The 23,364-nt window shown below is 32.0% G+C and overlaps 2 protein-coding genes across 3 annotated transcripts; both read right to left on the bottom strand.

Moving 5' to 3' along the window:
* Positions 1–1,237: 1,237 nt before the first annotated feature.
* On the bottom strand, positions 1,238–2,635 carry LOC128163257 (uncharacterized). The gene is made up of 2 exons (XM_052826799.1): positions 2,612–2,635; positions 1,238–2,230 (listed from the first exon to the last, which is right to left on the bottom strand). The coding sequence occupies exons 1-2, from the start codon at positions 2,633–2,635 to the stop codon at positions 1,238–1,240; spliced, it is 1,017 nt and encodes a 338-aa protein (XP_052682759.1).
* Positions 2,636–14,056: 11,421 nt separating this feature from the next.
* Positions 14,057–23,335, bottom strand: LOC128164259 (uncharacterized). Of its 2 annotated transcripts, XM_052828035.1 has the most exons (7): positions 21,904–23,335; positions 21,466–21,561; positions 19,407–19,640; positions 18,625–18,981; positions 17,699–17,932; positions 16,906–17,262; positions 14,057–16,819 (listed from the first exon to the last, which is right to left on the bottom strand). In XM_052828035.1, exons 2-7 carry the CDS (start codon positions 21,533–21,535, stop codon positions 15,621–15,623), a joined length of 2,451 nt encoding a protein of 816 aa, XP_052683995.1. In that variant the 5' UTR covers positions 21,536–21,561; positions 21,904–23,335; the 3' UTR covers positions 14,057–15,620. The 2 variants fall into 2 exon arrangements, with proteins under 2 accessions (XP_052683995.1, XP_052683994.1); XM_052828034.1 differs by having other exon boundaries at positions 21,466–23,335.
* Between the last annotated feature and the right edge of the window lie 29 nt (positions 23,336–23,364).

Genomic DNA, 23,364 nt, shown 5'->3' with positions numbered 1-23,364 from the left:
TTCTTATCATTTAATAAAACATTTTCAAATAAAAAAATGTGATGTGTCATTGATCAAAAATGTAAATAATGTAAATGAAGCGGTGCGTATGAATACAAAACAACAACAGCAACAATATTCAAAATGGATGCGCCTCAGCTGATGCAGAGCTATTGAGCTGAATTAAAGGATTAAACACAAATAGTGAGTTAAAATCTGAACCGGCTGAATTGAAAACGAAAGGAAAATACATGCGATAGCTTGTGATATTATTCACTGTGCAGAAAAACTCGTAATAAAACTAGTTTTCATGTGAGATCGCTGGAATATGCAACTTGACATAACCATCCAAGGAAAGGCGATCGTGGATGAAAATAGCTGATATGTCGACAGAGAATAGTATGTATAAGCGACTTTTGTAAACGTTGTGGTAACTAGATAGCCAGTGATGTACTTAAATGTATATTAGCCGCTTGGAATGCGCAGAAGGAGTTGATGCATCACTCATAGCTTTTCTTTACGACGCTTATTCTGATGACCGATCATGTACGTGTGTAAATTTAAAAATTACCGTTACCAAATTTGAACAGCAGTGTTACCTTGAAAGTTTATAGGCCTATATGTTCGTTATAATATTCCTGGAAAAGGAACAGCCAGCCTCGCTGTAGGCCTAAATGTTGATTGATCTCAAGCAGAGGAAATCGTGAGAAGACGCTTAATTTTCTATTTCGTGAATCAAATAATGTGTTTTGTTTATTTTTGAAGGTTAAACTTTCAATTTTTTATATTCACAAGGTTGCATTTTGTTTGCTGACAATAAAACTTTTGTTGACAGTGTTTATCTTGGAAATTCCCGTTCTATAAATAGTGTTAGATCAGAACAGTTGAGAAAAGTAGATCCGGCAAAAATTTTATTGATGCAGGTATCAAAGAAATTTTTCGACCAATCAGAAGCGCCGATATCTCATCAAATGAATAAATATTAAATGATAAAAAGAACCTCATGATTTGCGATGGTATATGATTTTTATCCAACTTGTTGTGTTTTTTCTATCCCCTCGCCAAACTCGTTGGATAAAAATCATTTACCATCGCAAATCATGAGAGATTCCATATATACTTCTGAATATTTTTATGCTTGTATTTTCTAAATATTTGCACAGTGAACACACTATATAATTCATTTTTTGACAAATGCGGTTACTCGATCGTCTGCTTATTTTCCACGCTGGTTTAGTTTTGTATGATATTTAGGTTCCTACGTGTCCGTGCGTATGTAATGTAGACACGTCACGCCATCACTTGCGACAAACCAGTGTCCAAATTTTTTAGCTCTCATTATCTTTTCATCAATTCCGATAATAAAATTGAAATTAAGAATAAAAGCGTGTTTTAATTGTTCCAAATTAGGATTTTTGTACCACTTCCCATCAAGAAACCTGTTCAGTGGTAAAAAGTAGATAACTATGTTTCGGTAATGTTCTAGAATAAGGTCCATCAAGACTATCTGATCATTGTCTTTAGATCTTACAAGAGCTGTGTTGTCTAAACATGAAAACATTGTATCTAATGCGTCCAGACGATGAACGAATTCCATCCAGAACATTTTCATTCGAGTCGTATTTCTCATAAAATAAAACCCAATGGCTGCTTCGAATGTTTTGGCATAGGACGGTATAATTGTTAAGTCATAGTTTTTCTTGCTTGTCACAAAAGGAACTGGGTTTCTTAACCACAATGCATCTAATTCAAAAAGAAAAAGAGGAATATTTTCCTGTAAAATCCAATTAACGATCCTACTTCTGTATATCCCGACACGCAAAAATCCCGCAGAGCAGTACCTTTGTTTCCCGTTAATTTCACTGAATGCGTTCAAGTACATAACGGTTAAGTACGGATACCTAGTGACAATGCCCCTGTAAACTGATTCATCTGTTACAACAACTAACACTTGAGAGTGATTCACCAAATCTTTAGTATGGCACATCCAGTTGGTAAGAAAAGGAACAAATGCTTTATTCATGAAGGTCAGCATAACCATTCCGTAATTGCTTGCTATTACCTCTGCTTTGCGAACAACATTCTTTTTATCGAGAGATTCAAACGTATCATCAAGTCCGTAAGTTGGTTTGATTGCACAAATTGAGAGCGAGATGTTTTCATTGCAAACTTCTTTGGATTTGATGTAAAGAAGATATCCTTTTATAACTGCTAACCCGAATGTCAAGAACAAGCATAAAATCAGTCGACGCTGAAAATAGAAAATAATGCATAGTTATGAAAGTTAATGATTTTATTTCACAGAATTTTAAATACTTTTTAACTTAAAGCTGACATGAATTCATGAAAGTGTCTTCCCACTTAGCCAACAGAAAAAAATACAGGTAAAATACAGGTAAATCAGTGTTGGCTAAGACGGAATGGGATGCACGCGCAGAACAAAAGAATTTAAGCACATAGTCTGTTCACAGTTGAAAGAGAAATGAATAAAATATTTGTAAGCCTTTAGAAGAATAAATATGAATTGAGCTTCTGTCCCTTTACTTTATGTGATTAATTCCGATGAAAATGCTATTTTAGAATTATGATTTGTTAGGTAATGAAGTATTACATAATTCCTCTTAATTTATACCTTTAATTGAGCTATATTTATCATGGTTTGTCTATTTTAACCATATTTTGAGTTAATTATATAAGTTGAGTTAACTAACTTAGTCTTGAAAAATAATGTAGTTATAAAAATCTTGTTTGAAAGCATAGCTATGAACCATATAGGTCATATGTCATTTTTTTTTCTTTAATTATTTATGTGTTTTAAAGTTATATAGATTATTTCCAATCTACACAATATATGAAATAAACAAACCATAAAATCGATTGAGTAAAGTGCTTAAATTTTTTAATGTTATAAATTAACATTTAATAAAATTGGTTGTATGATGATGAATACTTAATTAGTTAAGAAAATAAAACCCTCTCCCCCTCACTTTCTGAAATGTTCCCTTGTACCTAAATTTTTAAATTTGATTTTTGACAACTTTCAACTAACAGTCCATAAAACTATTAAAATATCATATTTTTTTAGGATTTTGATTCTGTACACTTATGACAATAATTAAGCTTATTTGTCTTTCCTATAATCGTTTATAGGTATATTAACATGTGTATATTAACTGCCATGTATATATCAATGAGCTTTATAGTTGTTGACCAATAAACAATACAATATTCTTCAAAAACTGCTGACCAATCTCATGCATCCAATTTAAACATTTAATACTCACTTACTTTATGTATCTGGTATATATTAGGACAGATTTTCAAACCTTGAATATTCATCATGTATTAAATACTCTGATTTTAATTCGGAGCATTTTAGAGAAAAACAGTATTTACAAAGAGAAATGTTCAAAAATGTTATTACTAAGACAGTAATCAATTAAAGGAGATTGCATGAAGGTCTATGGAGACAAGAACGTTTTTTTTAAATTGAACATTTAAATGCTAAGAATACCAATTAATGCTTTGATGAAAAGGTGTATTTAAGGTCTTTCGATAGTCGCATGACGTCATTGGGAGCATTCCGGAATATTTTACCGTTATCGGTTATAATATTAGTGTTATGTGATGTTTGATTTTGCCAATATTTCCTAATTTAACTTGTTGTACACATTTTAAGCTATGAAAAGTGAAATGACACTAATGTTTAACACTTTATAGAGGGTACTTTGAGTTGAAATCGCTGAACTCAATGAAAAACTGATAAAACCCCACATAGGAAAAGTTGACAGAGACTACAATTCATTAGTTTTCACCTGGCAAGGTAAACATTTCTTTGCAGATCTCGATAGGATATTAATGAGTTACAAATGTACCAATTTTCAGTGAGTTTGCACCATTATTTTAAAAGTAATAGACGTTTTATGTTGCTAAACTGTACTTATTCATGGTTGAAAAATTCACTCTAATTAGATGGCTTTCATACTGGCAGGTGTAAATAGCCTTTAAATGTTAATATACATAAAATAAAGGATTGCGATTAATTTCTATAAAAAATTGCTTTATTATATAGAAACCAGTAAAAAAATGTGATATTTAAATGGAGAGGTCGTCGCTATAATTGTCTTGATAGTGTACCTGTGTTTGCTCCAACAACATGAACAAAATATTTGCAGCATACCAATATTTAAGTTAAATTTGAATGTTAACATATTATTCTTCAAATTTAAATAAATATTTCACGGATTTAATCATAAAAACATCAAGGTTGGAGAAACTTAGAAATTTAGAATTTCAGAATGTTGGGTAAGTGGTTATAAACTTTCATAAATACGCATTAATCCCCTTTTATTCCCGACAACCGCCGTTATGCACTTTGTATAAGAGACACACGTGTTCGATGTGCATGCGAAGGTAAGCTGCACTATCTGTGCAAAATGATATGGATACCTGGAAAATTCTTTTAAAGAATAAATATATTTTGTATTTAATTTGATGTTGTTTCCTTTATTCCTTATAACAGACATTTTACTACCTTGCATTAAGAAGTCAGTGCGTGCAACTTGAATGCCTCGATCGGAAAGCAACCGACCGTTACTTTCTCAACCGGTATATGTACTGGCACTAGAGGAGCGACTGAAACTAATATGGCGACCAAAAGCTTTTATTAATTCATGTCAGTTTTTAAATATCTTTTTAAAGATATTTAATATGTTTTACGGTGCGACCGTTGGGGCGAGCGCAGCATGTGATCAAATAATGAATTATGATAAATCAATAAAAATAAAAGTGTATCAACGTAACGTAAATGAATTTGAATGCAAAATAAAATATGAACATGCCTATTTTTTCTAGTAAATTTTCATTATTCATAATTTATAAGTTTGTCTATTTATTTAAATAGAATTTATCTCAGATACAATGTTATTGAATAATAAAGATTTTAACGTAATGTTTATTGTAGTTTATTTACTCTTTTCTTGCAGCAGACATTTTTCTTAAACTTACATATAAAAAACTGACTTATCATAGAGCCCCCCCCCCCCCCCCGTTTAAAAAAAAAATATAATTTACATATAAAAAAAAAATTTGCTGATCATATAAGAAAAAACGGTTTTGGACCCCTCCCCCCCCCCCCCCCCCGGGGAGGATGTAATAAATGTGAAAATAAAGATACCATTGAGCGGTTAAAGAGCTAAATGCATAATACGCACTCCCAATTCCTCACCCCGGATTAGAATTTATTTCCCTGATTTTGAGAATTTCTTTTTCATTTTGCTTGTAAATATTTTTTGAATGATGCTGCCGCGCCCCTTTTAAAAAACGTTCCTGGAAATTAATTACTGTAAATATATAGTGAATAAAATAAATGTGAGCATTCATCCAAATGAGAGCAAGTTACAGCTGTTTCCTATTTAAAAAAAAAAAAAGATGTCCCCATTCGTTAGCTTTGCAAGATTTTGAGAAGATTTTGGTATTTATATTTCAGCAGATTTACAATAACTACTTAGAGTAATTTCCCCTTATTGTGACGTCAAAGTTCACGTCGGTCAAGTGTCGTCTGTCTCTTTGAAAAGAAACCCTGAAAAAAACTTAAGTGAAATATACTGTTTTGTTTACTTAAAAAGCATGATATTCTTGAAATTACACAATTTATCTGTTTCTCGGCGAGCTGCGCTCGCTATTAAACATTTATATTGAGAATTGATTGTGCAATATTATAAAAAAAATTATCATCCTAGAATAGAGTAAATTAATGTAATTTAATTCTAATCTTAATATTTCAAAGTGAAATAAACTTATAATTCATATCAATTTAACACCCCTTCCCCCATTGAATGAGTTTGGTTTTACGTAAATAAAACGAAATGGAAAAAAGTACAATTATTCAATATCAAAATTTGTCACAGGACTTAAGTCAACCCGGATAAAAAGTTTCACATAGAAAGAAAAAAAGGCTCACCTTAAAAACCAAGTTAGATATTGGGTAAGAGTTCCTTCTAAAGCACCACATAACCTTTTTGCTGATGTTGCTCATTTCATAAACGAGCTGTATATCAAATCAGGAAATATATTGAAATTGAATTTTATCCTTGACCTTTGCTATAAATGTATAAAATAACCGGCCACTACTTACAAAAGGACACGTTATTAAGTTTTGATATAAATTCCAATGTTTCAGATAAACTGCGAAACAAACATTTCTTATTTTATGTGTGATGTACGACCATACATAAAGCATGATTGAGTCTTACGTCAGGTTGTAAATTTAATCACCGAATGGCAGTAAAATAAATTTACAACATGACACTTAACATTTTCTTAAAAAGTCTCCTTTTCTGTTTTTAGCACACCAGAAGATTCAGAAAGCTTTACAACCATTTGTAACCAGTTGCTCGTACGTTTGCATGTTTTTATTGTCGACATGGCTACTTATCAGCAGACTTTTTTTTTTTTTTACAAAAATTTCATATGTTTTTTCTTAATAAATTAAGGTTTTAAGACAAATTTAAAGCAATATGAGCTTTACTTTTAAGAATTATTTTTGGTTCAAAAACCTGATAGAATGATAAGTCTGCATGTTACTTAAACTTTGATGATAAATAAGATTTGAAAAAATCAGAAGAAAGACCTCTCTTCTAAGGAATATATAGCAAATAAATTTTTGTACAGGATGACAATAATTCAATGTTGCTTCAATTAAGGCTTCTTAACTGCTTTTCCCACAAAAAGAAAGCTTACAGAAAGTTAAAAGCCATGATATTTTTTTGTAATTTTAGCAGAAAATAACATTTTCGTAAAAACAATTTTCAACATGAAAATTGCAGTTCATATTGCTTTAAGGGAAATATTGGGTCCATCCTAAGTCAAACTTAGTGAAAACCAGAGCTATCTTAGGAAAGTCTTAAATTAGGATATCTTCAATCATTATTACATAAATACACAACACGTTTTAAAAAACCACCTATAAGGATTCAAGTAGTTGTTTTATATGGAAAACGATATGACATGCATGTTCTTATAAATGAATTCTTATGACAAAAAAAAAACAAGCTTAGAAAATTTACATATATGTATTTACGTGTGCTTTTTGATAAAGGACAAATACTATATTGATGGCTATACTGTATAAAAATATTTTAAACAAATGCAGACTTTCAACCGGAAGTGTATTTTCAAAAATTGATAAAAATGTATCAACGTCAAATAAAATCGCGTTTATCTTGAAAATTTGAATGAAATCGATCGAGACATCTCTGAGAAATCGTCTGCACAAAATCGGTAAGAAAAAAAAAATAATGATAATAACTAGATTGTTCTCGTTGCGAGCAACGAGTGGGTCTTCCATCTGATTTTTGATTAGTTTAGATTAAACTTATCAATTCAAAGATAAAATCGTAGATCTAAGCGAAAAATAAGTGAAAAAATTTTGCGGCACTCGGGGCTTGAACCCGGGTCGGCTGGGCCATGTCCACGATGTGATCATGAATCATACTATTATGAAATCTACTGGATTAAGACAACTATCAACCAATGGTTAAAAGATCAGTTTTTATAAAAATGACATAACGATATTCAGGAATCGACTTGGGGGTTATTTATAAAATTTATAAAACAAACTTTGAATTTGAACGCTACTTATTCTTGTTAAATAGTGAATAAAAAAAATATAAGTTTAATTTAGAACAACAAACCATCTCCTTTCTGCTGAAATGGGAAGGCGGAGTAGTATTGAACGAAGTAAAAGTTATTGTAATTTATGTACTTGTAACAAAATTGGCGATGAATTTCATGTTATTTTAGAATGTAAGGCATTAAGTAAATTACGAAGTTTTAAGCTACATATTACTATTGTTTTACCAACACTTAAAATTTTTGTGATATTATGCCTTCAAATAACTATACGACATTAAGAAAACTGTGTTTGTTTATTACAAAAAATGAATCAAATTGTTTGTTCACCCCATTTACTTTTTGGACCTTAAGAACTATATCGTATATATGGAAATATTTTTTTTTCCTCATGTACCTTACATACCATTTGACGGTTTTGAGTAAAAATAAACTGAAACTTAAACAGATACCCTGACCAATATTGTGGATAGAGTTTTAGTATTTAGTATACATTTAACGTTCAGATATATTGGGAAAATAACGAATCGATCTTCTTTTAAAAACTTGCTATAATTTGTGGTATTACTATGCAAGCTTTCTCAGATAATGCACATTCTCAGTTGTTCAAACCCTGACTCTGGATCAATACCGGGACCCAAAAATGGGTTATAAGATCAGCATAAAAATAAAGTGGGAAACAGTTAAAAAATCTTCTACATTATCCACTTAGTTTTGTGATATAACTATGCTGGCATTCTCAAAAAGTTTACATTCTAAATGGGTCAAACCGTAACAGGATAATACTGGGCCCCCGGAAGCGGTTGAAAGTTCAATATTGACATACATTGGGAAAATATTATCATCAAGAGGTACTATGCTACATTGTGTGCTGTTACGAGCATCCCCAGAAAGTATATATTTTAAAATTTTCAAATAGTGAATCCCAGACTAATACTTGTGCCCCACGTGTAATTAAGCAAACATGCCTTACGGTCCAAAGTAATTTTATACAATATAACCAATTAATTTTACAGAATAAAAAAAAAGTAAAATACAATTTTCTTGATACAAGTACCTACTTTAAAGAGTTATATTTGAGATAAACATATCATAAAATTTTCCTGACTATTTAAAAAAGAATAAGATATATAAACCATAAATATATTTACAGTATTAGAATTCTATTTATCTATATAGAGTGCTTTACACTGACTAGCTTCAAAGTGAAATGATAATGTATTGTTTATTTTGATTGAAATAATTACTTATATGAAACGGGTATTGTAGTAATTATCTTAAATCCAAGTTATCTTCTATAACACAAGAAAACACGACGTAGCACTATGGGCTTTTTCAGAGGTTTTTTTCATGTTAACTTATATGCCGACCGGTTACATAAATTTGACGTTTCCCCGGAAAGAACGTAGAGTTATATAATAAGTATGTCACTCTATAGTGCAAGACAAATACTAGCACGCCAAATAAAAACATGTAAAGAGTTTCTAAAAATTATTGCACAGCTCAACAATGTCTTTTTTTTTTATTCTTGCAATATTTACAAAGCAATGCTATGTGTAAGAATCTGTCCCAGTTTGGATTTAGAAAGTCATTGATAATCTATAACCTTAGACTCATAAATAAGTTACAGGTAGTGGATAAATAATTCCGATTTTGATTTGCTGAAGGTACTTTCATGCACTGATATGATGATTGTTATACATGTATGTGAATTGTATAAGATATTATTAAACTAACTAAACTTTATTTATGTTACAACTGTTGATAAATATATCATTGTGTTAGCGTGAGGATCGAAGGTCATTTATATGGGAATACCAGAAGAAAACCCACATTCTATGTGGGTGACCACCATATCCTGTCACAGAAAGCCACTGTTGATCGCGGGGATCGGACTCGGAAGATGATGTGCGAGTGGGTTGTCCACTGTGCTACTTGGACATTTATTAGTTTGCAGGTCAGGCGACACCTATACAACATCATGGCCGTTTGTTGTTGAGTTATAGTAGTATATTGGGACACTTGACCATGTTGAGTTATAGTGGTATATTGGGACACTTGACCATATCTTGTACATATATTGCTGCTTGGAATATCTTCTAAGTTTCTCTCTTATCATAATTGTATCATTGATGTTTCTATATTTTGATACGTCGCGAAGAGGATGTAAACACACCATTGACGTTTTTCTCCGTTAGCTTTAGTCCGTGATTTCTGTGGCCAGTCTTTGATACTGGTGAAGAGTCTTAGTGATATGAAACGGGCTCTTTTGCTGTCATTCCCCAATTCTATATGTAATAAAAAATACACAATATATATTGATATTTTGTGTATACATGTACAACATGTGCAATTTTGTTGTCAAAACAAGAAGAATGAAACAGAAATAAATTCATCTTACAATGTACCTCGCTAAATTCATTATTTAACAAAAATTCCTTTGATTAAATTGATAAGGCACTGCCCACGTCTGTGCGAGTTCTCTTTGAAACATCGCCTATGCGCATACTTTCTTTTAGCTGTAATATCAATTAATATTTACAGTGATAAAGATTTTCATGGCTGAAAGAGTAGTTTATGAGCCAGCAGGCTATATTTCCAATAATTCAGTTGAAGCTACAACAAAGGTTGTTAAGGCAGGATAAGTGAAATCTGTATCGGTAAGAATAGATGTTGCAGTATGGATGACAGAAATTGATGTAATAATTTCAGGAGTTGATGTTGCGATGTCAGATGTACTCCTGACTTCTTCTGATGACGAGTTTACTTCTGTGTACTTTGTTCAGAAATCGTTGTTATAGACGTTTAACTATATAAGCTTTTTTGAAAACATACATGTTAAACACAGGTCCTTCGATTCTGAAAAGGGTTTCTTTAAATATTCGGATATCAATATGTCTTTTAGAATGTTCTATAATCACGTGTATCAAATCTTACTTGGAAATCATTTTCAACCACATATCAGTAAAAAATGATAACATTTTGCCGTTTTTATATAATGATTGGTCATTTGCGCTAGAGTTTTTTCCTGGCAACGGTATGGTCAATGGACAACACAAATTATCTCGTCTAATCTTGGGCTAGATTTTCTAGTTGGGCCAAGTTTTAGCATCTGCTCTTTCTATACATTTTTTCTGAGGGTTCCACTTGAGTACTTGCCCAGCTGAAAAATCTCGGATTCCTAAATGTTAAGCCATCAAACTCTCTTCTTATATGCATGCAGAGCTCTGTAGAGTGTTGATTTTAGTTTTCTAAAAGAAGTTGCAACAGAATTTATATATTTATGAATATTTAAAAAAAAACCTGTGTCTGATTTGTTATTATGCCACGTATATACTTTCTCCATACGTCAATATTAACATTGAGTTGAAAATTCAAAATTTGATTATGCATGCCAAAAAATCATGACATCTAAATTTATTTAATCTGAACACGCTCTTAAGCTTTTCACACGTCCATATATATCTTAATCGTTGAACTTATGTACATGTTGTTTGAAAAGATGGCGTGTTTGTTTAAATATGTTTACGCAACGTCCGGCTAATCACAAAGAACTTTTAAAATCATTGAAGACTGAGCACCCAATATCGATTTTTAACCAAAGTATCTAATTAAGCATCCTGGGTAAACTTCTCAGACATTTACTTAATATGGCCCTATTCTCTACCAAAAGGAAGCTTTGTCTGACAAAAAGGAACTAGGTTTGTTTAAGAACATCTGAACAAAGGAAAACTTAACGAGCGTTTTTTTGTACATGTAGTTTGGTCTTAAGCGCGAAGACCCCCTTTTTGTGCAAGTAAAGGGTACATTGTATCCAAACAGAAACCTCCAATTTGTTTTGATTTGAAACATAAAAACTGATGACCTATTTTAATCTGCATGGATTGACATCTATTTGTTAATAATTAAATAAATAAAAACGAAAATTGGCAACAATTTATATTTAGGACTTAAAACAGTTACATAATTTGAAAATATTAACAGAATATCAAAAATGGAGTTTTTAAATGGTACTCGAATGACATAACGTTTTAAAGCTTTTGTATGGCATGTGTGTGTTATACTGGCACGATGGTGCTATTAGTAGATTTGTTTGTTAGTTGCTTGCTGTTTGACTGTTTTGACTGATGGTACAACACCTTATGAAACAGATATTTTTATGTGCTAATGTTCTAAAACCTTTGTAGTTTGCACAATAAAACCCAGACTTTAATGCATTTGTTTTACTTTTGAACATTAGAATAGATTTGCACGGCAGATACAACCCTTCTAAACAGAGACCAAATGGGGTCGATCGTCGAAACTATGCTATATCATTGTTGGTTTTTTACTTTCTATAAATTGTAGATACTGAATTGGGCATGCTGAATTATATCAAGATAAAATATTACGTTTAATAAAATCTCTCGGTACACTCGAGTACATTACACTTGTTTATCCTTAACCGAATGACCACTGTACTGAACTACATGTTTCTCTCTTTTTCTAGTTAGTCTGATAATGGATGTAGTGATGTCCGGAACTAAGATAATGGACAGTATCAATGCAAGGATAAGAATTCCCATACTTCAAACCATCTTAGAGGACTGTCGAGGATCGTAAGCATGATTCAAGCGTCTTATGAAGGAAGATAACCCATCTTTAATCATTTTCAGCGTGTTCTTGCGTTCTTCTATTCGCCTTTGTAGCGATGTTAATTAAGGAATGAATTCAATATTTATTTGTTTTATACGATATAAAATGGTTTGGGGCAGTTTACGCTTTATAAACTGCAAAGAGGTTTATGAAAAAGCGTAAACTGTTTCAAATTTTTTTATATCGTATAAAACTAATAAATGTTGAATTCATTGCTTATAATCTAATTTATTTACTCTTCATTGTAGATAAAAACAGTCATTTGACCTGTAGAATGACGTAAAATTGTACAAAATTCAAACGTAACGTCGGACGTATTGATACGTTTTTGACGTTAGTCTTACTATGACGTAGGCAACATTCTTTATACAATATAAAATAATCTTTTAACCAATCAGAAAGCGCGTTGCAACCAGAATTAAATTATATCATCATAAACACAATGACAAGAGCATAAGGTTGAGGAGACATTTACATATTATCCTCCGTTGAACCCGTCGACACAAAGGAACTACTCCCAGGGCATGTGGTTGTTGTTGGTGTTGATATACTCGTTGGAAATAATAATTCCTTTAAATGTAACTTATTTGTGTACCGAAGATGTTGTTTCCATGATGTCATGGCGGTGTATAATTAGTTACATTGTCTGTAGTTTACCTAATATGGTTTATACATGGTCAGTAAACTTTAATATTGGCGAAAGCGGAGCTCGAGCCCTACATGGAATTTACTGACCATGTATAAACCATATTAGATTAGATGTTCAGTTCTTTATTTGTAAGACGAGATTCATAATATCTTTAACTTCTGATTAAAAGTACATTAGTTTTGGGGAATTTTTATGTTTTTGATATAAGAAATGGAAATATACAGAACTTTAATGTGGTTAATGTAACCATAGACATAATTTAATTATTCTTCTGTTCTAAGAAAGAATTTTTATATGGTAAGATTGATCAATAAAATTCTCACGACAATTCCATCAAGTATGTTTAATGTACTTTCTTAATTTGTTCAAATTGAAAATAAACAAAAACTCCAAAAATCAATTTGGATTTTTCCCAACGTTTTTCTAAATATCGCTATGTAAAAAGGCCAATGTAGTACCTAATTTTAAAATTTATTTTAAGGAAATTGTAAATAAATTCTATCAAATCAAATAATTATTTCAGAAAACTGAAACTCTTAATAACAATGATTTAGTTAATGTTGATATTTCATCTTTATATCTTACCATTTTAAGATAACAACCGACTGAAACAGGATTGGTAGTTATTTACCACAAATGTACTTTTTGCGATTTTAATATAATATTGTAGTTCTGTATGCTTATTTTAACGTATGTACTATTCAGCTAAGTTGATGGCATATGATAGAAACTAACACTTTAGCTAAAGTAGGCAACATATCTGAAAATATTCATTGATCATATGGTTTAAATGCCAAATGATATAGACGAAATAATTTTTTTGGCATATAAAATAAGTCGTATTAAAAGAATTCAGAAAATTATCTGGAATTTTTTTTATTGATATTATTCCAGAAATGATGTTCAAAATGTTACGTAGTAATCTACTCTTATAAAAATGTGTTTAATACTTTCCTATGGATTTTTTTCTTTGAATACTTTATGATAAAAAATGTCACTATGTACAATATTGTGAATTTGTTTTTACAAGTGAATACATGACTTATGCTGCAATGGACAAATTTCCTTTTCTATGTGTTCAATGTAATAAGAGATGAACGATTTTTCCGTTCGAGTAAATAGCATCCTAAAAGCACGAAAAGGTAATATTTTGTCACAAAACACTAATTTTTATTACGAAAAGAGTCGTCTTTAAATCTATTCACAAAAAAGAGTGCTCATTTAAAAAATTGTTTACAATTTATGAGATCATATATCTCAATAATATATTTAAAAGTAAATGTAAACAAAATATGACAACATAGTTTCTCTACATTTAAATATTCAGACTTAGCAATGAAGCTTCGTTGTTTATTGGTGCATATTAAATTGTAAAATAAAAAAAAAATCATAAATTTTAACAATAGATCACGCAAATCAAAAATAGGCCTACTCTAAAATCCTCATTTAGATGCAGAATACATTCATAGAAAATAATCTTGGGACTGTGTTGTCGACAAAGAAGATGTAAGAACTTCTTAAAAGTTTTAGATGTGGTTAATTAACCTATAAAAGTTATCTTTTGTGAAGGAGAAAGTCCATTTGAATAATTTTCAAAGTTTGCACATTATCAATTATCTTTGTACAGAGCCGATCTTCTCAATGATATCATTCTAGTCTAATAATAGTCTAAAAATTGTCTAATAATAGTCTAATTATTGTCTAATGATTGTCTAATAATAGTCTAAAAATGTTTAATAATTGTCGAATAATAGTCTAATAAAAGTCTAATAATTGTCTAATAAGTCTAATAATTCTCTAATAATAGTCTAATACTTGTCACAATTATACATTCCTTTTAAAAATAGTGAAAAAGGTCAGCCTTATTGTCAATATGAATTGTAGGTCTGTGTGACCTAACACAAGAAATATGCAAATGATAATAATACGGTGATATTAAACAGTTAAAACTGTTTAAATCTTTCCTGAAGTTCGAACGAGCAGAGATGGCAGTTGTTGGTCATGTATCGTTACCATGATTGTAATGCAGCTACTTCCTGTGATGTAACACATATATCTATTCATCAAAAACGTTGATTGTTTTATGCCCTTGATGATAAGGAAAACAACTCATTTACAGGAAGCTGCTAATCAACATAGAAATAAAATACATGTATAATGATAAATACAGCACATGCTTTGTCGACTTAAATTTATATTACCGAAGAAGCAACAAGTGGGTTTTAGTGGGCACACTCAAGAAGAGTGAGAAGATATATACTTTATTGATAGTAATAGTCTCTTTTATATTGATATAAAGGTAAAAGGTAGGGTTTATAATTTTGCTCGCAAAGTAAGTAGCCTCGCACGACTTCTACATAATACCCCCTGGCGAGGCCCGTAAAATCCATAGCATTCTCAACTCCCTTGGGAGTATAGAAGCAGAGCTGTCAAACTACGGCGCTAATGCTTAACATTTACATAACCTGCTCGTCTCATGTGCCAGGTACCCATTTTAACCCCTGGGTGGAGAGAGTGCACTAGTAAAGTAACTTGCCCAAGGTTTCAATGTTTCCGCGTAGCGATGGACCAGACTCAAACCCTGGGGCTACCGCGTCCAAATCGGTCGACGCTATCAAATGCGCCAACACCTATAACTAGTGTTTAATTCATCATACATTTCATATAAACTAAAAAAAGAATACTTTTGTGATTACTTGAAGAAATAAAAAAAATGTGCTTTTTTTCATCCAAGGGTTGTAAGTTCAGTTTTGTAATCATGTTCTGATTCACAGGATTCCTTGTTTTTTCGTATGTTCCTGATTGTTCTCATGATGGTTGTGAGAAGATCAGGAACGATGATCAGTGACATTATAAAACAGACTATAAAAATCCCTCCTCCCCCGATAGCCTTAGATGTATGCCTCGCATCGTAGGCACAAGTCATGCGTCTTTTGAAGGAAGATAACTCCCGTTTACTCAATTTCAAGTCATCTTTCCACGCAGTAATTCGTTCTTGTAATGACGTGGAATTTTCATAAACACATCGACAGAGACATAACGTTGACGCATTATTTACAATGCCATTTGCTGGAAAATAAATTGCGGCAGAAGACAAGCGCTCGGGAATTGTTAATGGTTCAAGAAGCAACGCTAACGCTGTTGACGTTGAAACACCTGTTGATGTTGATACCCCTGTTAACGTTGATAGATCTGACATTGATACAACTGTTGGCGTTGATTCACCTGTTGACGTTGACGAACCTATTGAAGTAAACGAACCTGTTGACAGAGATGAACCTGCTGTATTCCCTGTTGACTTTAGTTCACCCGTTGATGTTGATGCACCCATTATTGTTGATTCAGCTCTTGCCGTTAATGAGCCTGTTGGCGTTGATGCACGTAATGATGATGATGATACATCTGTTAACGTTGAAAGACCTGTTGTCGTTGTTGATTCACTCATTGACGCTGATAAACCTGTAAATTTCGACACATCTGTCGACATTAATGCCATTGTTGCTGTTGATCGATCTGTTAAAGTTGATTCCCTTGTTGACATTGATATAGCTTTTAAAGTTGATGCACCTTTTGATGTTGATACACCTGTTGAGGTTGATACTTTTGTTGACGTTGATACACCTGTTGAGGTTGATACTTTTGTTGAAGTTGATTCACTTGATGACGTTGAAACATCTGACGTTGTTATACCTTTTGAGGTTGATACATCTGTTGACGTTATATCTCTTGTTAGAAGATATGTTACATTCAAAACGTTCACATTTAAAGTTGATGTGTTTACAAGTTTTGATATAGTGATGGTGATATCTGAATTAGCTAAACCGTCTGTTTCTGGTATCTTGGTTATAATATCTGAAGTTGATTCTGTAGAGGGTTTAGTTGATTCTTTAATTTTAGTCGATGCGTCAGTGCCCGTTGTTGTAGCTGAAGAAGAAGTTGTTTCTGGTTTAGTAATGTCTAAAAAAAGAGGTATAGTATTGCCTCAGTAGAACCAACCCTTACTTACGTACCTGTTTCTTGAATAGAAAACCCTGTCGATTCTGTGATCCCGTATGTAATGCCGACCGTATCGGATGAAGTCGTATCACTTGTAACGATGTGAAGTTCTGAATTTGCAGTCGTCGTTACATCAAAACTGGCAAAACACTCTTGTCTTGAAAACGTACAAGTTGAACACTCTTCTGCCGAATCTGGGGAGTTGAATTCCGACAAATAGCATCGACTTATGGCTGAATTGTAACCAAAACCTAGACATCTGACATCAGAAGAGCATTGAGCCTTACACTCGCTGATACTTAAATCGAAGTAAGCGTAAGATTCTTCGGATGTTTTGTAAGCGCCAAAATCTTTGTATGTGCTCGGACAATCTGCAAAAAGAATTATACGATTTTTTTGGTGATACTATTATCATGTATCATCAATGAAACAACGTTATTGAAGTTTTACTTGAATAGTAAAATGAACTGATTCGTTTTTATTCTCTTTTTTATTTTTATTCTCTTAATTGAATGTTAAAAACATATCTTATATGTTCTTGGTAATCTTTAACAAATTATTTAAAGATCGAATAAAATTGGACACATATCACAATTTTAGACTACACTCATGTACACGAAAAACAACTTAATCAATTTTTTTTAAGTCCATCGATTACTTAAAAAACTTATCGTAGTAAATGTGCGACCTTCGTGTCTCTAAAAGGCTTTTTAAAAACCATATTCTGCGGAAACGTTTTGTTTTTGGAAATTGTTAAAATACTTTAATTATGGTAATTTCAATACTTTGTTAGATTTATTTACCAACCTGTTCCGCATTGTTTACTATAAAAAGAACAAGTGGTACAGTATTCGTTGCCCTCGTAGTCCGTTTTAGCAGATTTGCTGCATCTCAAGTCATTTGAATTGTACATGTATCCATAGCAGCCAACGTCTGATGCGCAATTTGCCTCACACGCTTCTTTTGTGTACCCCGTACCCGACCAATAAGAAGTGTCCGCCTGCAATTCGGTGCCATGGGATTTAAAAAGGATTGTACAACCTGTTGAAAAGATAAAAGACATTCTGTTAAGGAATATAAATTAAGAACATAATGACGAGCTTTGTCTCTCCTTGATAGAGAGCATAGTTGAGAGTGGGCGATTTTAAGATTAGGCAAATTCATATTAATAATTATTTATCTGTGTTAATTGCAAAGAATATGAATTTTTGTGTTCAGAGACATTTAAAGACAGAAAAAAGGCACTGCAAATGAAAAAGGACCGAAACAAAAACCCAACAGTACACCAAAAAAAACAAAAAAAAAACAAAAAAAAACAACAACAAAAACCACGGGGCGAAAATAAGCCTTTATAAAGAAGATGTAGTCTAAAACAGCCACAACCAAACAGTCATGGTGGCGATTGATTGGCAATAAATCAGTTATTGGTATGAGATTAAATCCAATGAGATGGTGTGATGCGGTACTTACACACCCTTTGGTAGGGAATAATTCTGTTTTGAAGGGTTATCAGTCTGTTTTGCAAATTATCAGTCTATTTCGCAGGGAATATTTGTTCACGGTAATTTTCAGGAAATCGGCATTATGTATCCAATTATTTTTATATTGTTAATAATACATACAGGTATAAAAATACATATTATTGTAGTTGAATGGGAGTTATTTAAGGACTAGTAAAGTCTTAAATAAGAGGTATTGTACTGCCTCAGTAGAACCAACCCTATCTAACGTACCTGTTTCTTGAATAGAAAACCCTGTCGATTCTGTGATCCCGTATGTAATGCTGACCGTATCTGATGAAGTTTTATCACTTGTAACGATGTGAAGTTCTGAATTTGCAGTCATCGTTACATCAAAACTGGCAAAACACTCTTGTCTTGAAAACGTACAAGTTGAACACTCTTCTGCCGAATCTGGGGAGTTGTATTCCGACAAATAGCATTGACTTATGGCTGAATTGTAACCAAAACCTAGACATCTGACATCAGAAGAGCATTGAGCCTTACAATTGCTTATACTTATATCGAAGTAAGCGTAAGATTCTACAGAATTTTTGTAGGCGCCAAAATCCTTGTATGTACTTGGACAATCTGCAAAAAGAGAATTATATGTTGTTTTTTTTTTACTGTGATATTGTTATAACCATGCATCATCAACAATAAAAGTTATTGAAGTTTAATTTGAATCATCGGTTCGTTTTAAACAATTTTTGTTCTCTTAATGTTTTGAATGTTCAAAAGTGAAAACACCCTTATTTATTATTAGATATCTTTCATAAATTATTTAAAAATAGGATAAAATAGGACACAAGTCAAAATCTTGGACTAAACTTATGTACACGAAAATAACTTAATTGAACCCTACTTAGGTCCATCGATTGCATGAAAATCTTCTAGTAAATGTGCATTCTGGAGGTTTATAACAGTATTTAAAACTAAATGATGCGGACACCTTTTCTTTGGAAATCGATAAAATACTTAATGGTCATTTTTTTACTTTATCAAATTTAACCAACCTGTTCCGCATTGTTTACTAGAAAAAGAACAAGTGGTACAGTATTCGTTGCCCTCGTAGTCCGTTTTAGCAGACTTGGTGCATTTCAAGTCATGTGAATTGTACATGTATCCATAGCAGCCAACGTCTGATGCGCAATTTGCCTCACACGCTTCTTTTGTGTACCCCGTACCCGACCAATAAGAAGTGTCCGCCTGCAATTCGGTGCCATGGAATTTAAAAAGGATTGTACAACCTGTTGAAAGAAATAAAAGACATTCTATTATTCGTTAGAAAATGAAAAGGGCAATAAAAACTAAACATTAGCATAAAAGAAACTTGATGTTTTCTTTGTCAGGTGAATAGGAAAGTTGTATGACATATACTCTGCTGGACTGAAATGTCTCTATGTATACAGTTCAGCTTTGTTTGCTCGGGTAGGTCATCTGATAAAATCTGCTCCAAAAAATAGAGAAATCCGAAGTAAGTAGCAACTTGTAGACTGGCTAAAAAAGCAAACCATTAATTGCAAGATGGTTTGGTCAGTTGTGTTAGATTGTCAATTTTTGTCTTAAAATACATTGGAGGAATGAATCAAGAAAAGTTAATGCAAACTTCTACAAACACTGCCTGTTTGTGTTGCGCAAACATAAGCAATATGGTAAGAATCTTTAGTGGTAATTGTGCCATATACCTTTTGTGATTTTGAGAGCGACATCGACCTAAAATAGGAAGACCATCGACTTAAACATAACGATGTATTAAAGTGGGATTCTTTTATATTCTTTAAACACAAATAAGCACAAGTTAATGTCAGAGAAATTTGATGGAACACCAATATTTGCGTAGTAATAATGATTTTAGTAAACGTCAGCGCGTTCCCGTAATGTCAAGCAGATTTGCCCATTTTAGATTCAGGTTGTTATGCATATTTATGAATCCTAGATTTAGGACATTATGCCCAGCTTTGCCTATTCTAGATACAAGGCATTATGCCCATCAAGTTTTATTTTACTTTAATCAAGGAATGATATTGGGCAATTAACATTTCTGACTGCGGTTTAGTTCAAACATACATGTTTAACATTAATAAATGATTTAGTTCGATGGCGTGGATTGTTTTTTCCCAGTGCTTGCCGTTTGTCTCTTTTACAGTCGTCCTAAAGATTAGCAATCTTCTTCATTAAAAGAGACTTGGTTATGTATGATATATACTGTTATTAGCGTTCAAATAAAACTAATGTGACTTTTTTTTAAAAATCAGAATAGACGAGAACTTTAAAAATTGTAAAAAGATCAATTATTTGTAGTCAAATTTATCTTTCTTATTTATATGTAGCTTTGTAATATTACCTCTATATAGCATTTCGATTGACCTATTTCGTTTTTTATTATATCTTATGTAATACAAATTGAAAGGAAAACGGAAAAACGATGTCTGTCTCTTGATATCGTAGCATACATTCGTTTTTTTTATTACTATTTATTTGTGTCTGTCGGTTTCATTACTAGATATGCTTATTTGTGTTTTCGTTGGTTATCTGATAAACGTAAATTAGATGTTAAATAAAGTAAGATATTTACTTTTCCAAATAGTTTCCTTGTATGAACATACAGAATAGCAAAAGCGTTTACTACTTTTTGAACTTTTTCCTGACGTCGCAATGATAGCCGCACGCGTCATGGTTTGACGGTTGGATTATTGCTAACATAAAAGCACCGATATGTTAAACATTCTGAATGATATGCCATTCTGCAAAGTAGATATAAGTAATAAAAAGCATGTCAAAAAGTTCATCGGGATGTGAAATTGGTTGGTACGTGATCCAATCTTTTGAGATGCCCTTTGGGCTTCAAAGGATTTGATCACGTGACCAACCAAGTTCATACCCCAATGAACTTTTCCACATGCTATTTATTTCTTTATTTATGGCTTCAATTTTGTTTATTTGATAACAATAAATGCATTCTATTAATCTAGGAAATTTGTATTATATTAATAAAATAATATAATAAATACACAGAGCATTTAAAATTACAGGTATATTCAGATCAATTGAACAAAAATAGTAAAATCTTACATTGGGATCTCCGGTGCAAAACACTAATCAACCAATACATGAAAACCAGTAAATTAAGTCTGGTCTTCATTTCCAGATCGAGAAACAGCGTCTTGTCTTCAAGAACAAAAATGATCACCGTCATAAGTTGTACAGCTTTTAACAGAAATCTTGTCGATATTATTGAATGCAATATTGGTCGATTAACAATTGATTGCACCAGCAAACTATGTAAATATTGTCTTATATATACAGAAAATTACACTCGTTAACGAAATAAGAAATGGAAAAGTGTTATTTTCTAAACTATAATTTTTACAATGTTTTAATCACATTTAACATAAAACTACTTGTTAACTCATTTCATTTACAGATATGAGTTTTTTTAAATATAAATCATTATTTTGGAAATGAAAATAATATAGTGTTTAGCTTTTGAGTTTGTGTAATTTACTATACTTTTATATAGAGCCTGTCAACACAGTCTGAGTATGGCCACGGCCATCGAGTCTTCATAATCTATCAACGTTCGTCATCTGCTTATGTTATTTCTCTCCAGCTGCTTTTCATCTTTAATATACGCAGGTCAACAGCAGTCTGTTGAACAGAGGACATTTTTTCTAGTGTTCAAGTATCCAGTGTACTATCAAAATGCGAAGTCTGATATGATCCTATAGTTTCGGATACATCTTTTTTTCAGACACCCATAGAAAGCAATTTTTACACATATATTACTACAACGTGCGGCAGTATTATGCTTCTACAGTAATTTCAACTGAATTATAACACATTTTGACTTTTTGTTAAAATAAGAAAAAACATTCAAGCAATGAACTGTATCAGCGCTTTCAGTTTTTAAGGTCATTCATATCAAAATCTTCCTACTAAGACATAAGAAAAATGTGGCCTGACATTTACTGACCGTAAAGCCCCTGCAGATGAAACAAAATAACCATGCTGTCATTATCCTAATTTTTCGTAACTGACAGCGACCAAACGTTAAGTTTTTTTTCAAAAATATAGATGTCTGCAATATGGTTAAAAATTCATTCCCATAATCTGTCACCAGACCTAAAACAATAAATATTATGCTTTTTAAACACACTGAAATGGAAAAATTGTTAATATGACCAAGTAACGGAATTGTCTAAGAAGTCACAGACCCAAGGGCTTATGAATACAAGGCAAGTAGCATGTCTTCCCCTCAACAACAACAAAACCTAAAATGTACAACTAAAAACATCATTTACATCAATCCGTTATAAATATTATCCGTTGGGGTTGCATTATGTCCTAAAATTTGATAACTTTGTTAGTATCTAATATATGAATATGGTCTTTATATAAACTTTTTCTTAAATGTTTCAAACTGTTTGAAAAAGTGGAAGTGCCAGTATAATAAGAAAAATCTTCCAATTCATCATAATAAAAAAAGGCGATTAAAAAAGCAAGTTAAAAAATTGCTGAGGTCATTTACTAGTGGAAATAAAGGTGATGGTTTACCCTCAGGTTCTAAAGATTCGGGTCCGTAAAAAAATACACTATTCATTATAAAGACAATTTGACCTCTAGGTTCGGAACATCAAAGTACCTTTCCGTTTGGGAAGAATTTTGCAGGGTCATCTACCGGTGGTCCTCCACTTTATCTGTGAATAAATGATGATGATATCACATCTTTTTCTGGATCGATTTCGGACCCTACGAAAGTACACTGTTTATTCCAATGAAATTATTTGAATTTACCATCTCTTATACACAAACTTCCAATCAAAGTTTGTTGTTGTTGCCTCACTCTTTACTTTCAATATATTGTAGAATAATATTATTGATTCATGACTAATTGTGTCCATGTCAACTTAAGGTTGTCGTCTGAAACATACAATTCAATGAATACATTATACACTTCTGTTTTTTGTCCTT

This window comes from Crassostrea angulata, chromosome 9 (assembly GCF_025612915.1).
Source record: "Crassostrea angulata isolate pt1a10 chromosome 9, ASM2561291v2, whole genome shotgun sequence".
Classification (NCBI taxonomy): domain Eukaryota; kingdom Metazoa; phylum Mollusca; class Bivalvia; order Ostreida; family Ostreidae; genus Magallana; species Magallana angulata.
This window is presented reverse-complemented; position numbering and strand designations above follow the sequence as displayed.